General features: G+C 36.8%; 1 protein-coding gene across 1 annotated transcript; it reads right to left on the reverse strand.

The window, feature by feature from the left end:
* Positions 1 to 3,963: 3,963 nt before the first annotated feature.
* LOC139140314 (lanC-like protein 2) lies at positions 3,964 to 15,583 on the reverse strand. Its single transcript, XM_070709473.1, has 9 exons — positions 15,340 to 15,583; positions 13,913 to 14,033; positions 11,529 to 11,736; positions 9,478 to 9,625; positions 8,349 to 8,489; positions 7,736 to 7,918; positions 7,032 to 7,208; positions 6,412 to 6,484; positions 3,964 to 6,004 (listed from the first exon to the last, which is right to left on the reverse strand). The coding sequence occupies exons 1-9, from the start codon at positions 15,445 to 15,447 to the stop codon at positions 5,928 to 5,930; spliced, it is 1,236 nt and encodes a 411-aa protein (XP_070565574.1). The 5' UTR covers positions 15,448 to 15,583; the 3' UTR covers positions 3,964 to 5,927.
* Between the last annotated feature and the right edge of the window lie 345 nt (positions 15,584 to 15,928).

The following is a 15,928-nucleotide window of genomic DNA, read 5'->3' on the forward strand; positions in this document are numbered from 1 at the left end:
TCTTCGTTTATCAATATGATGTATGGTACGGTTTCTGTGACCTACTTCGCAATATCCACAATCCAACGCGGTATGATAGTAAAATATTAACCCGGCCTATGTATATCAATGTTAGTCTTTCTTGTTAAAGTCACAATTTTGAAACTGCTCTTATGTATGTTGCTTCTGATTCTGTCAGCGCATTTATTCTCAGAATGTATCCAACTTTGGAACAAATGCCTTAGAAATGTTGTACATTAACATCGATAATAACATGCATTCTTTGAAGTGCAAATTTTAACATACAGCAAAGACTGTGACGACATTACCCGATTGTAAAATGTGACGGACACACTTAAAGAATCTCCCTAACTTATCATCGAGTCATTACACGGATCTGGTGCCATGTGCAACCCCGTGATTCTACTTTTGATAAGTTTTTTTTTTTCAAAAACTACACTAAAATTGGCGGGGTTACTAGTAATGTACCGATCGTCAAAGTAGTATGAAATCCTGTAAGTGATTTTAGGATAAGAGACGTAGTCGGCTTTTTGGAAGTTTGGAAAATTTGATGCGATAGTGCGATATCGTTATCTACAGAGTCAAAAATCGAATTCGAATAGAGCGTAAAAATCCAAGATGTATTTTCAAAACCCTCGGATATCGTCGTGTTCATTCTTTGTGAAATTGTCAACACTGGTTTTCCTCCAACGTACTTTCATAGTTAAGACCTCTGCTTGCACATGTGTTCTGCTGAACGTGTGACTTTTGTTTTTATTAGAAGATACACATATTGTCCTATAAAGCCAGAGTACTAGTAATGCAATCGGATCTTGCAGCGTCATCAATCCCATAATTCGCGTGTATACTTGAAGCATTAAACTTTTTGACGTTGCCATTTCCATGAACCTGTGCCAAGAACTAGAGAGTAAGAGAATAAAAAAGAAATGTATTCAAAACTGATGTCACCGTGCTAGATTACAAATTATCGATGGAAAAATTATATCTTCCCTTACAAAAGAACATATAAAAATTCCAAGAGCGGCAATTTCTACTACTTTTGATATAATATATATCATCGTGCAAATTACTGTTCGGCCAGCAACCCAACGGTGCCTTCCTATACTTGGAGGTTGTGTATGGAGGAATGTTTTCGAAGTCTGCGTTGAGAGGCGATGCAAATGCTCAAATTATAGATCAACTCACTGCTTCTATAATGATCGATTGAACTTTGTTATAACGTAATGCTGAGCTATAATGGATGGAAATAAGTACAGTAATGGTGTATAGTAACGTCATGCCAATGCAAAGAGTGGATCATTATGTGTTCTCTAAGATGATGTCAGATGAATGATGAAGATATGACATCAGCGGGATTAGTTTATAACAATTATAATGTAGCAAAGAATGAACACCATCAAAAGCTCCATAAGTGTTCATCAGTTATTTACCAAGGCGACTGTTTCGGGGATTTGAAAATAATACAGTCAACTGCCTTGGCTCCCCAAGCAGTACTGATCAGGTACCACCACACCTTTAAGTTATTCGGAGTCTGATGTTATGTATGATGTCTTTAGGTGTTGTATTGAATTTTTCAAAAGTAGAAGATATCTTGACAAAGCTTTATGAAACTGTCTGATAATTTTATGTTGTTCTCCTCCTTGAGACAGCGTCCTGTTGTACAGGCTGGCAACTTTCGGAAGAAAGTCTTCTATTTGAAGTGTTGCACGAGCAATGCGGATATATTCTGACAATACAGTGCCATAAAAGATGTATGAAGATATATATATATATATATATATATATATAATATATATATATATATATATATATATATATATATATATATATATATATATATATATATCGTGGCCTCAGAAGAGTGACCTATGATTTCGCTCTGGTTTCCATGAAGATATATATATATATATATATATATATAATATATATATATATATATATATATATATATATATATATATATATATATATATATATATATATATATATATATATATATATATATATGTGCCTCAGAAGAGTGACCTGTGATTTCGCTCTGGTTTCCAATAATATCACTCCCCCCGAGAAAGTCGAAATATCGGCCCTCACTGCTTTTGTGACGTATTTGACGTGGAGTGTATCAACTTCTCTGAACACAAGTGCAATTTTACGTTAATGCTTTAGTAGGGATAAAGTTAGACTGGCAACCACTTGCCTGGGCTTTTCTTGGCTGCCGAGTTATTAGCTTGCCAAGTAGGCGTTCACTCCACGATCTACGCAACAGCCTACCACTTAGCGCGACGGTCTGCTAAATTTAGTCCTGCAATATATCATATGTTTTGAGACGTATATGCCCACAGACTTGCTGGAGCAAGTCAAGGATAGAGTTTGAAAGCAGTAAGAGACTGAAAGATCCGTCGCTTGGGGGCGCTTTCTGCGCCTCACCCTCTTTTGAGAGACCCCTCGAGCGACGGATCTTCCAGTCTGGGAAAGACACGAGAATGGGAGACACACTAGGAGCATAGTACTGGAATGTTGTAACGGAGTACTTTGGTATGCTATCAGTGGCTACTATGAACATCAGAATGGGCATTCACAGTTTTGAATTAACAACTTTATTCATGTACAAAACAAAGATTAATCATCATGCAATGTTTCCAACTTTAAAGTATCTTTGCAGTATTATCGTCAGTATTGAATCCACTTAGAAGTGCTGAATAGCAATATATGTAACTGTGAACAATGGAAGAGAATTATCAATATTACTGAGTGACAAGCGGAAGATGGTGATGTTCTTGGAAAGATTTTCAGGAAACCAATCCATCTTGGAGAGATTTCCTGGAAACTGAAAAAAATTAGCAGTGTTGTATGCATGTTGGGGAAGACTTACTTATGATCGAAAGTAACACAACTGGAAATTCACATGAACAAGGTGGAATAATCAGCACACCATGAATGCTTAGTATGATAACTGGATAGTTGTGAAACTAACAAGTTTTGCTAATGACTGATCAATGCTGTCTGGATTTTGTATTGATTGTATGGTAGGACAGTAAACACTTTAAGCATATCGAGATCACCAGATCACCTGTGATAGCAATATATACATGTTGTGAGCAAAGGAATGGAGGAGTTGTGAAATAACAAACAGTTACTATACAAACACTCTGTAGTTGTATGTTTGTGCAGAAACTGGTATAACGAATGTGTTTATCACCTGATGACTGAAATAAACATTGCTACTGACACTTTGGATAACAAATAATGACATATGTTTGTATTTTTTTCAGACATGGAGTAATGTTTCCCAAAAAGCTGACAGGACTGGCTGTCTTACCAGGGGAAAAAACACACTCCTGGCAAATTGTTAGCAAATTAGCACACTTGCTCAGAGAGATGAGAACTTGCACACAGCATGGCAAAAGAGCCAGCACCAACTCATAATAGATTTGCAAAATGTTTGTACCCAATGGCCTATTATATGCATAACAACAACCTCAAAACTTAAGCGTAAAACTTAACATTAACCCAAAAGGGGTAAAACAACTTTGAGAAAAATTCTTCTGAAGGCATTATCCGAATATTAAATGCAAAACTTGTCAAATTTGGTCTGCTAGACAAAAGAAACACATGCAATGATGAACTACGGTATTATAGACCAATAGTCAAACTCTGGCATTAAGTAACTACTTCACGCTTTCCATGCTTTTAACCATTTTCTTGACATCAGAGAGCACAATGAAGTGTCCGTAAACCACTCAGCAACGCGTTATCGACAGCTTCAACTTACGACACTGAACACAATGAGAACTTCACCTCTCTACACCTTAGAAACAAACACTGTAATCTAAAAAAACTTAAATTTCAGTCATTTTCTGGATCATACCTTGTAAATATTTCCAGTATTCATACAGCAATCACAGACTCTCCTCACACCATAGATATCTCACATCCATGTTTACACAGTGAAGACTAACTTCATTCTCTCTGTGCTCTCAATTAGCTCAAGCATTTATGTTACGATGAGACACACAGTCACAAATGTGTTGCCTTGTGACTAGTCTGAGTTACATACTTTGTTTTTGCATATACTGAAGGGAAACAGTGACACTAAAATACTCTATAAACAAATACTGGCATATGATATGCAGAAATTTCAGCACTGTTCGACATTTGCCACACAGGCACCACACAAACTGTTATTTTTTTATCTTTGAAAATCTGTAACTTTCATGCGCTATCACTGTCATAAACCACAAGCCTCTTTATGGCAACAGCTATTCTCTTTGCCGTGAAGATGTCTGCGGAGTAGGAAAAAGATCTGTCTCGTGAGAATGAAACATTATTTAAAACAACTTAAATTTATAAATACAGAAGCACCACAGAAGGTGTGTAACCTACGTAAGCGATTGGGTAATGTGTCTCATTGTTAACTTTAAATTGAAATTTAATCTTTAAGTTTTACATCATAAATTGCCATCAAGTAAAAGTGTGCACTATAATTGCTATTACAGTGGTTCTCAAAATAACATAAAACTTTCCACAAAACTCATAAAGGCACAGCTTTTTTCAAGGCTAGACCAAAACTGACAGTATTCAATGACAAACTGGCACGACAAAACAACCAACTGCTGACCATCCCCATTTTCAAAAAAAAAAAATTAAAATCACAGCATTGCACATTCTATCATCAACTTAATACGCAGACAGTGAAAGGTGAAATTAACATGTCAGAGCAACCTAAATCCAAAGTACCGTACTTCTAAAAGAATCTGCTTTACATCAAGAATCCAGAAAAATGAAACTTATTTCACAACAAAGTTTTGAATGTTCCACGACTTTTTTTTTATGTTTATCTAGTATTTCAATATACATATATTTATGTGACAAAAACAAATGTCTCTTACATTGTTTTTTATGCAAGGTATTTCCAATCACAAAGCTTGGTCTGCAGCTTGAGATAGGGACTCCACTGAGGAAGTTTTATAATACACAAGGCACATTTCAGAACAAGCAGGTTGAAAGTCACTCTGAAAGAGAGCTAACACTGTAAAACAACACTAATGTGGCACAACCAAACTGGTGACCAAAATTTTCTCCCTAAACTTTAAGGTGAAACTGAACACTGAAAACATTATAGAAAGAATACTTTCTCAAAGTTTTTTGAAATGCTTGATTAAGTGAACTTGAACTAGTACGTCAGAATGACCCCTCTGCATTTTGTTCACTGTATCTTCTTTCAAAAGTATTGTTCATTGTCTCAAAGTCAAGTCTAAATAACTGATGTGCAAATATTTATACCTACGTATTTTTGAAACAATAATTATCATCTTTCTTCCAAGCTTTATATCTTGTCTGTACATACCGATAAGGGTTTCTTCATCACAAAAAAAGACAGGAACAAAGACATTTATGACTTACATTTTGTCTCATGAGGTAAATGCATTGCCATGGCATAGTATGGGAGAGAGGTGGAAATAGAAAATTGTACATTACACTATATAGAAAATCTTAGATTACAGTATAGGGGTGACCACATCCTTTGTGTTTTTGGTGGTACCAGAACTACTATACTGACATATTGGTGGTCCTAGAGTCTAGATTATCGATAGTAGTCTTCAATGCAATGTTATTATTATCTGTTTTGCCAAACCATCAGAATGGAAAATTCAGTCCGGACAAAAATATTGGGTGGTTACTGACTGCGGAACCACAGGATTTGCTCACCCCAAGGAACATTTGTAGTGATTCAAAAAAGTATAACTATTGTTTAAAATAACAAGCACTGCAAATGTACAACAGCACTATGTACAGCTGAGGTTTGGTGATACTCGTGATTCTTTGTGGCAAAATCACGTTGTACTCTTTTGATTTTTGAAATTCACGGAATCTTGTCGGCCACAAGGTCAATGTCACCGTGTCAGTTGCTGAACTCTTTTTTTCTTCTAGAGTTCAAAGGCCGGGAACTTGGCAGCACCAGGGGTCAGGATGTCAGCTAGAAAATAGACTGCTCCAGCCATTCCTGCAGATGAAACAGCACAGAAGGGTTAGAGATGTACGTTCTGGTTTTACTGTGTGATACTGTCAAAAGTTACAGATGACCACTGGCTGTCATTGAAAGCCTGTGAAATAGTGACAAAAAATGGAAAAGACAACTCAAACTCAACAACTGGCAACAGCAAATGAGAAAGTTAGAGTATATAGGCTTCTGCTTGCAGGTATAATTATAACGAAAAGCAAACATTTTCCATTTTCTTGCGATGGTTTATGTCAGTCCCAACCTCTGTTATATTGCTTTACCTGGATCAAACCCACCATCAGGGACTGAGGTAATTGGTGTACGATTTCTATACTCAACAGGTAGGTATCAGGTGAATAATCAAATACAGTATTGCAAGAATAACTCTGATGAATTCTTCTATACTCTACCTTCAAATAAAGAATACGGTCTGTCTGGGGTTCTGCATTCGTGTTTACCATACGCTGTGCACCATTCTGCAAACTGAAATCAGAAAAGGAAACTTCCGTTAAATTTTCAGATATCTGCTTATTATTCCAATAAATCTCGCCGACCTACTTTAAGTCTTGTTATCATTTTAAAAAATATAGGGGCTGCCAGTGACGGTGAAAGATAATCTGTCACTGTCAATTTGCATATTCCCATATACGGTAAAAGCCATATGTCAGCCATACTTGCTTATGGAATGTCAGTAAAAATCACTATACAGTACAGGCGGCAACTCAAGTAAAAATCACAGATTGCTACCATAGATATAGGTGACCGAATTCCTTTAAGATAATGCAGCAAATATCACCATCCTTTGCAAGTCATTCATAGGGAGTTAATACACTCTGTGAACAAAAACAGCCACATTGGAGGTTACCATATATGTACAGGTTATCATATTTCCAGTTCTTACTTAAGAAAACTTCTAGGTGTACCACTTACTTGCACGCTGGTGTATGTTTGCGAAATTTTAGATTGCTAGAAGAATTCATTAGTTTTTCACCTGTAGTGTGATAAAATGATTAGGGTGCAAAATTTGTACCTTGGAAGCTCTGTACAAATCTTTGGGATCTTTGGTGACCTGATAGAGAGCCAGGAATCCATAGCCATTCCCAGCCGTTCCATGGCATATTCCATAGCCCTTCTTGAGCAATCCCCTCTCCCAGATAACGTCACCACAGGCCTTGGCGTGATCTAGATACTTCTGCTCTCCAAAAATCTGAAACGTAGAATGAAACGATGGTCAGGCATTTGCATTTCTCACCGGGGACAAAGCCATGACCAAATACACAAGATCCAATGAGTAAGCTAGAATGTGTGGATGTGTTAATATTTGTATGTTACTGATTTATCAATAGCAGTCACAGTATTTGAGTGATACTAATTTATATATGACCGGTGGACTTGAACAATTTTTGGAATGCAATGCCCCTAAAACTGTTTTTGTGAGGTAAACGGGAAGTTGAGAATATCAATGTTGGAAGGCCCTACACAGGATTGTGAACCTATAGAGGAAATAAGCACTGAAGACTACTGGCATCATCCTAAGCCATACTGCATTAAAACATAATCCTAGGGGGTATGCTCCTATTTATTTGCTGTAAAAGGCACCCTATGTCCAGCATAAACCACCATTAAGAAGACACGCTCCACTTTACTACTTGTCTCCACTTGGTGAAGGATAACATAAATCACAACTTTAATCCACTCCTGTGATCCTTCATCCACTAATCCCCAAAATCTCACCTTATATGCTTGCAGTAACATATAAATAACACCCGGAGCACCATGGCACCACTGTACAAGTCTGTCTGACTTGTTACTCAGGGAAGACGGATAATTTCCCGACGGAAATTTTAAGTCATCGATGAAATCTACCGATGGCTTGATGAGAGAGTCGTAGTAACTTTTTACACCTGCAAGATCAACCTGCAAGAATTTTCAAATATTCCTGATTTAACACACAGCAAGTAATGAATTATAAATAATATATATTTCCACAATATGCCTTGAAACCTGACAAATTTAGGATTCAATGCAGGACACTTGATACCCGGTACACTTCACATAATCCTATCCTCAGTATATAATGAATTCAACAGTAGCTGACTAACCTACAAATAAGGTATTTCTATCAAAAGAGTAAGTACAAAATGTATTACATGATGGAGAAATAATATGTAGAGAGCATTAATTTCACGACTGCAATTACGGACTGATAGAAAATGTGTATTTCCATGCAAAAATCTTACAGAGACGTAAGAGGTTGGAACATCCAATATATCCCTGTGCTATTGATGGAACAGACCCTCCATTCCGTGTCCATTGATGACTGCAACGCGGTCCAATTGTAACTTACCTGCATTAGGAGATAGAGAATTCCACTGATTCCGTGGGCTGCACCGATGTAATGTTTCTCATGCCACATGTACATCAGTGGTGATTTGCTCTTCTCTTCTCTTGCTAAAGATTTGCCAGACGCAAATATTGTATTGCACACCTGTCAATGGTAGAAGAAACATGCATATTCTTTTCTGGATGTCAGAGATATATAGTGGTGAATGTCCCTCTGCTGTTCATGATTAGAACTGTTTATCTTATCAAACCCTGACAGAATGTAGGTTAAAATTTCCGAGAGAATCTATGGCAGTTATTTACTGATAATTGTAAATTTGCATAAATCAGTTTTAAAGAACATGAAATGGACACATTGGCATCTCTTGATAAAGTTTTTTTGTGATTTTGTGTATTTTTAAAATTCTCTTCTTCTGCAGATGAAAACACGCAGAGTAGGACAGAGGTCAACAGAGATCTACCTGTACATGTGCTATGCGTGTGGTTGTTTCTTGTGAAATTTTCATCATGTTCTCCTAGCATATACTAGAAACAATGTAACCATGTGCTCCATCTACAAACTGGGTGAGAGCTGAACTCTGGCAGAAGATGCTGGCACTACACAGCCACAAGAATGAACAAGATTCCTTCTCACTTTAACCTGTTCACCCCTATTCTATGTAAACAGGTCCTCACACCACATTGACAACTATTGGGTTGGATCAAACCATGTTGGTAAAAGGGTTAATTAAACAAATTGCCAAATGATTTAACTTGTTCCCAAGATGCTTTGGGCAAATCCACCTGTTTGAAATGGGGATAGCAGACCTCTTCAATGGAAATGGAGTGACAGTTGAACAGTAGCGACTCTGTCCAATTTTTTAAAATGTTTACTGGTATGAGTACTAACTTTGGAAATAAATTTTATTTTTGATCTGAAAGTTACCTTCTGTACTGACCATGCTTGTTGTGGATGTAGAACACTGGCAAAAAACACCAGAGCTGAGAGACTTTTTTTTAGGAACTGGTCAATAATAGAAAGAGACTCGTTCAATTGTAAGGTAGTTATCCTGTCTAGTTTGACTTACACCGCTTCTCATTTGTTTAATAAATTCTGTTGACTTAAAGATCTCAGCATGACTTTATATTCTTACCTTTTGGACAAGTTCATCTGTAATGATGGCTTTTCCAAGACGTTTCTGGACAAACAACAGGGAATACAAGTATCCAGCCTTTCCGTACAAAATTTCATCTGGAAGACCAAACTCCGGACTGAGTACCTCAACATGCATATCTTTCAATCTGGATGGGGAGTAGGCATGATTCATAGGGTAAGTTGTTATAACAGTTTATGGATTAAAAATAAAAGATCACAAGACCATCTGTGGCTAGAGGGCGCTATCCAGCAGTACTCATAAAAATGTATGGCGAACAGTAAAAAGTGCAGTTAAACTATACTGCTATAATATCCTGCCAGGCCTATCGCTTTCCCAGCAGCTATGTCAGTTAAAAAGGTATTGTGCCAAAACCTATACTTAGTTTCAGCTGCTTGGCATGGTATGCTATTGCAGATTTAGTTCTTAGAAATCCTGTTTACAGAGTCTCTGTTTTCATTAGCCTTCAAATGTTCAAGTCTTCATCACAATGCACCATAAGAGACATATTAAGCCTCACTGGTTTCATCAAAACAAACTTGACCTGATAGTTTGATGATTAAAGCAAAACTACAAAAATGCAGACACTGTAAAATGAGATGCCTGGGTATCCTGTGATGTGTCACAGTGGTTAACTGGAACAAATTTGATAATAATATCTCTTAACCCTTTCACCACCATGGTTTGTCCCAAATCCATTGTTTTCTATGGTAAAGTTGGACCTGTATACAGGGAACTGGGGGTGAAATTGTTAAAGGTCAGCATAAAAGTCATATGGAAAATTAAACACACTTAATTTCACTAAATGTAAGCAGAGGGTACCATGCTAGTATGTATAACTTTAGATACCAGAGATAAAGGTTGAATGCACTTTCTGAAACAAAATGGCAACACATAGACGGCTTGGATTGTTTTAATTTATTCAAGAGAATCGATGAAGTCATTTTCATTTGAGGACAGTTGTGTTTGTTTACTCTCTCTCTGAAATGATCAATGAATGAATGAAAGTGGAATGACCTTTTTTGTCGAGGTTATGTGCTTTCACCAATCTGACCAAGATCAAGTGCAGAAACATGCTCTGTTATTAGTCATCATTTTAAAGGTAAGGGAGTCGATCCCAGGGATCAAGTTTGTTCTAGTCTGTAAGAGGTTTGTGGCGGTCTCATAGCCTTTTGTGTTCCATTGAAATTGTAATCTAGTAAATAAATTTCCTGGCACGACAAACTGACGTCTGATACAGGTCTTTAATGGCGGTTTACACCAGCTGTCCTTGCCAATAAATATGGCCATATTGGACCATATCTTTTCAAATATTCTATCAGCAACTGAAATCACCAGACACAAATTAACTTCACATTTCTGCACTGTTCTATTTTCATGTTAATATTAATAAGTCCAGCACATGCCATTTATCATATTTGATATAGTACTAGGATAGATATAAATACCCTGGCATAACATGTCCATTATGTTGCATTGTAATAAAGACTTGAACATTTTGAGTAGATTTTATAAACTCTTTCTTCACCAAATAAATATGGTTATGATTGTAGTTTTTCTGGATGTGGGTGGCGGGCAGCAAAAAGGTCACCTGACAACTTCTGTTTGGGAGTTTTAGTCACATTGCAAGATGTTAGCACTGCCACCCAATACTTGACTTGGCTCTTGGCAGGAAAAAGCCAGTTTCTGACCAGACAGTACAACCTAAACTCAACAGACAGCTCCCCTCAAGATATATTTTTTTCATCTGGCAACACTAAAACATGGAGAAGTTCATATCGAAGACAACAAATCAGACACTCTATTGTCATTTGTGCTGATCATACAAAGATGTTCATCAAACAAAGTGAAAATCAAGGACTGGTTATGAATTATTTAACCTGTTCACCCCTTAGACTATTTAAATAGGTCCATAATCACTATTGATAACAATGGCTTTGGGCCAAACCATTGTAGTAAAAGGGTTAAAATTCTTAGGCAGAATGGCATAGGTTTACTAACTCTCTTACTTGAAAGTGAGCGTTGCCTAATCCAAAAGATCGGTTACTCACTTTGACAGGAGTTCCTGACTGTAGCTTTCGTTTCCCAGTATGTTGTACACCACAGCACCGACGGCCAGCGGCCCAGCATCACCACAGAGGAAAGTCTGACGCCGTCCACGCATTTGACGCAAGCCCAACTTCACGTAACTTTTGGCTCTCTTCAAGTACTCGCTGCTGTCAAATATTTTGTACAAGTGTAAATAAAGTAAAGCGATACCTGTGAAAATAAAACAAATGAGTGAGTGAGACACACTTTATTTATAGGTCTTGTGAGTGTTTTACTACATTTGTTTAAAAGTTCAATTACAGGTTCAGCAGTGAGCTTTAATTCTACAAGGCTTCTGTGCTTGGTGCGTGGACTTCACTCAGTGAATTTAATATTATTTTGAGAATTGTGAGAAAATTGTGAGAGCCACCAAATGCACAGCATTTTTTGCATATTCAGGTAATGATCATGATATATGCTGTATTATATCATACCAGTATATTGACGGCAAAAATACATTAATCTGATTGGTTGAGACATGAAAATAACCGTGATATATTTGTGATATACCACAGCCGGCACATGCCCGAGCTCTCAGCAAGAGCAAAAATCCTTTTTAGGCATTCTATGCTAGAATTTCAATACCGGTATACTGTTATGATATAATAGCAATAAATCACACTCAGCGATGGTATACCACTCAATTTTGACCAGTTCACGACATATGTGCACTCGCTGTTGCTCATGCATATATGTCGTGAACTGGTCAAAATCTCATGGTATACCGTCGCTGAGAGTACTTTATTACTTAATTATTTCAACAAGCAAAGTGTTAACAATCCACCCGCACAGAGGTAACATGGCCATGCATAGGGCAGTGTACCGGTACACCCACATACCTCAAACCCTGATTCTCATATTTTATGCACTTTTTGCTGGTATGTTCTTTGTACAATGAGCTTAGAAAAAAGTATATTCCCCAATTTTACCATTTACCCACCAAATATAGAGAAATTTATACAATTATTGAACACAAATAAGACAGAAATTACCCGGAATGTTGGTAAATTTCTATTTTATACTTTCAAATCATGTAATGATGCTCACTCTATAGCATAACACATCTTTGACAGAAAATGTATTTTTGTTGTGACTTATGGCATGTAGGGCCGGTGGCCTATTGGCAAAATAAAGATATTCTTGCTTTCAAAAAACAATTCACTTTCGAAAACAAAACCTCAACAGGATATGCACATAATTATCTATCATTTTTCCTATTATGGTATTCACAATAGATAGATTGACCAACAACATGCACAATCGTGAAGAATATTACAAGAATAATTATTAGCTTGGTATCTATCAGTGCCCCTGCTTGTAAGAATTTGTATATCAAATGATACAATGGCAGTCTTGTACATGTAAACTCTAAACAACAACGACAAGAAATAAAATATCAATCCCTTAAGTTACAGTAGCTCTAATGTTCTTTGCTGTGTAAGTAAAATAGACAACTGTAACCCTTACATAAATATTATATAACTAGCTCATTTACACAGTTACCTATTGTCTGTGATGGGTAAATCAGATCCTTTAGCCAAACAATGGACGAACTTCTGATTATGTTGTTGGGGAAGTTTGGAATACACTTAGCAATACAAACTGTAGCCTATGTAAAGTGCTGTCAATTTGATCCAAAATTATCAAAAAGAATTACAGAAGAAAAACCATAAAAGTAGTAAAATGTTTCACAAAAATTCTGGTGAAAAAAAGTATAGCACTCAAAGGGTTAAAATGAGTTTATGTTCGTTGTTGCACAAACATTAAATCCCAATCTCACTGTTTTCTAATTTCATATTGCATCAAAAATTTGACAATGTAGCCTTGTAGGTAGGTTTCTGTATCTCATAATATACCATGTTAAATTTATTGACCAACTTTCCATGACCTTAAAATCAGTTTTTTAAGACATCACTTTTTAAATGTGGTGCACAGAGAAGAAGACTGCAAAATACACACATTGGCAATATCAGAGTACACTTCACAGCAATTGTTTTCTCTGTAATTTACTATTTAGATTGCAAAGTACGGTTACTCTGAATAATTGCTGTGTAAACTCTTGAAACTAAGTTCATTGACCCCATTACTTCAGTAATGCGAACAAAGTGGCATACACAAGTATTTTAAATCAGCTGATCAGGGACATATGAGCCTCAAAACCATGTACTACATTTTGACTACCAGGATACAAAATGAAGGAATACAGATCTATATGATGTGATGCATCAACATTCCAGTCGCAAAATTATTGAACACATTTAAATCAACCTACACTTGTAAATTGTAGCACAATATCAGACTACATATACAAAAAAGAGTCAAGCAACATCATACAATGGACTCTTACCAGTTGTGCCCGTATAAATTGAATAATCTCTCTCGTCACTGTTGTACTTTAGACCTTCCTCCATGCGGACTAGCATGGCTGGAACAAAGGCTTGTATTTTGGTGGCCAGTTCTCCACATAGCTGTTTGTGTAAAAAAAGACGTGAAAATATTATGATTCCGCTCAAGGTGATCTGTGTACCTTGTTTTAATGTGTTTCTGTATGTCTGTTGCTTTCTTATTTTACATGAAATTTTAAATGATGTTTGTTTACGCATGTGACGAAGCTCAGATATATACAGGTCTAGGACACTTATCTAAAAAAGCACATACTTAATAATATTATTCGCATCTTGATACATTTGGGTGATAATCTGGTTACAGAGATTTTGAGAACGGCCCTACTTTAACTAGAGAACACTGTCCACTCATTGGGAAGCAATCAAGCTACCAAAATTGCAAACCACTCCAATATTCTGCCGATATGAGTATCAGTTGATCCCAAAATCGAACTTCAAATACTGATTGTGAACTCAAACAAATGATTTAAATCTGCACTATGTGCCTATCATCCATATTTAAATTATACATACTTTGTACCAGATAGCTCTTTCATCATGCAATTAGCTGTGTATTGTAATTAGTTTCCTAGTTATTAAAATTTGCTTCCAGAGCTGAACTATCGTATGTCATATCATATTATATCTCTCTAAAAAGAGACCTATCTCGTGCAAGGTAAGAGTTCATAATCTGTATCTTTTGAATTTGTGTTTTCCTCAGTGTTTTTATCTTCATGACATAAGTAAATATCTTTTGTAACAATTTATTTACATGAAACACCGATCTGAGATGTCTAAGTACAGGTTATATATTATCTGTAGTTCAATTAAATAAACATTTAATGCATTTGCCCTCATTCATTCACACTTCATAGTTTTATGATGCAAAACATGTGCCTTTGGTCCAATGTTAAACGGTAACAAACTTTTGCTGGCGACAATTTACAAAAGCCATTCAATTTCACAACGATGTATAATATTTTCACGTTAGTTGGCACAGCTGTAGAGACCGATATACAGACCAACAAAAAGACGGCCAAAGTTTGCCTGGGATGACGTGAAAAGAAATCGAAACATCGAGATTGAGAGACAAAAACGTTCCTTGGCTAGGTCACACATTTTGATTGACAGTTAATGTCCGTTGTTATCTGAGTACATGGCGCGCGGCGGATTCGCTTGCGCACTATCCTATAGCAAGCACTTCCATGATAACAACAACATTCGAAATTTCACGATCCCCAGCAAAGATATAGAATAATAATTACTAGTCTTATACGGTAAATGGCAAATTTCAGACAGATCAAAAATGCTCGTATGGTTTTTCTAGAGTAACCGTGGTTCTAGTATCATCTCGGGACTGCACATACGCGTAAACAAAATTTTCATCTACCTGACCATCGCTGTTTATGATGTCAGGACCTGCTCCGTAATCAGGAAACTGGTTTTTATGCTCTCTCTTGTCATCCATTTCGTCATCACAATGCTTTCTCTTACTCATAACTTGCTGCTTCGTCACTTGCAGTGAATTTCCCCGACACGGAAAGGTGCTTGTGCAGGCCGGAGTGCCGAGATTACCCGCGTTTGCATCCTCCACTCAGGCGGCCATGCTAAATTGTGTGTACGAGCGTAAAGTTGGCGTCATCCTCATCCTCATCCTCAGCCTCAGGTGACCTTTCTAGCTGACGCTGAAAATGACGCTGCTCAGCGTCAGCTTCAGCGTCGTATCCGAAGATTGCCGAAGTTACGCTACCCGATGACGGATAAATGATAAAATTCGCCCATAACTTAAGAAAATAACAACTCCATTCTTTCTCAACTTTGTTTTGAATCGTAAAACTGTTTCGCAGGTAATTTTTAATCGTTAGAATATCTCATACAGGCTAGATTTTTGGAAATGTTCGTAATTTTCAGTCCATGGATCCATGGATGTGTTTGTTGGTACCTCTCAACTCTTGCGTTAAGATTTTCCAAAAATTGGT

Source organism: Ptychodera flava, chromosome 9, assembly GCF_041260155.1.
Source record: "Ptychodera flava strain L36383 chromosome 9, AS_Pfla_20210202, whole genome shotgun sequence".
In the NCBI taxonomy this organism is placed as follows: domain Eukaryota; kingdom Metazoa; phylum Hemichordata; class Enteropneusta; family Ptychoderidae; genus Ptychodera; species Ptychodera flava.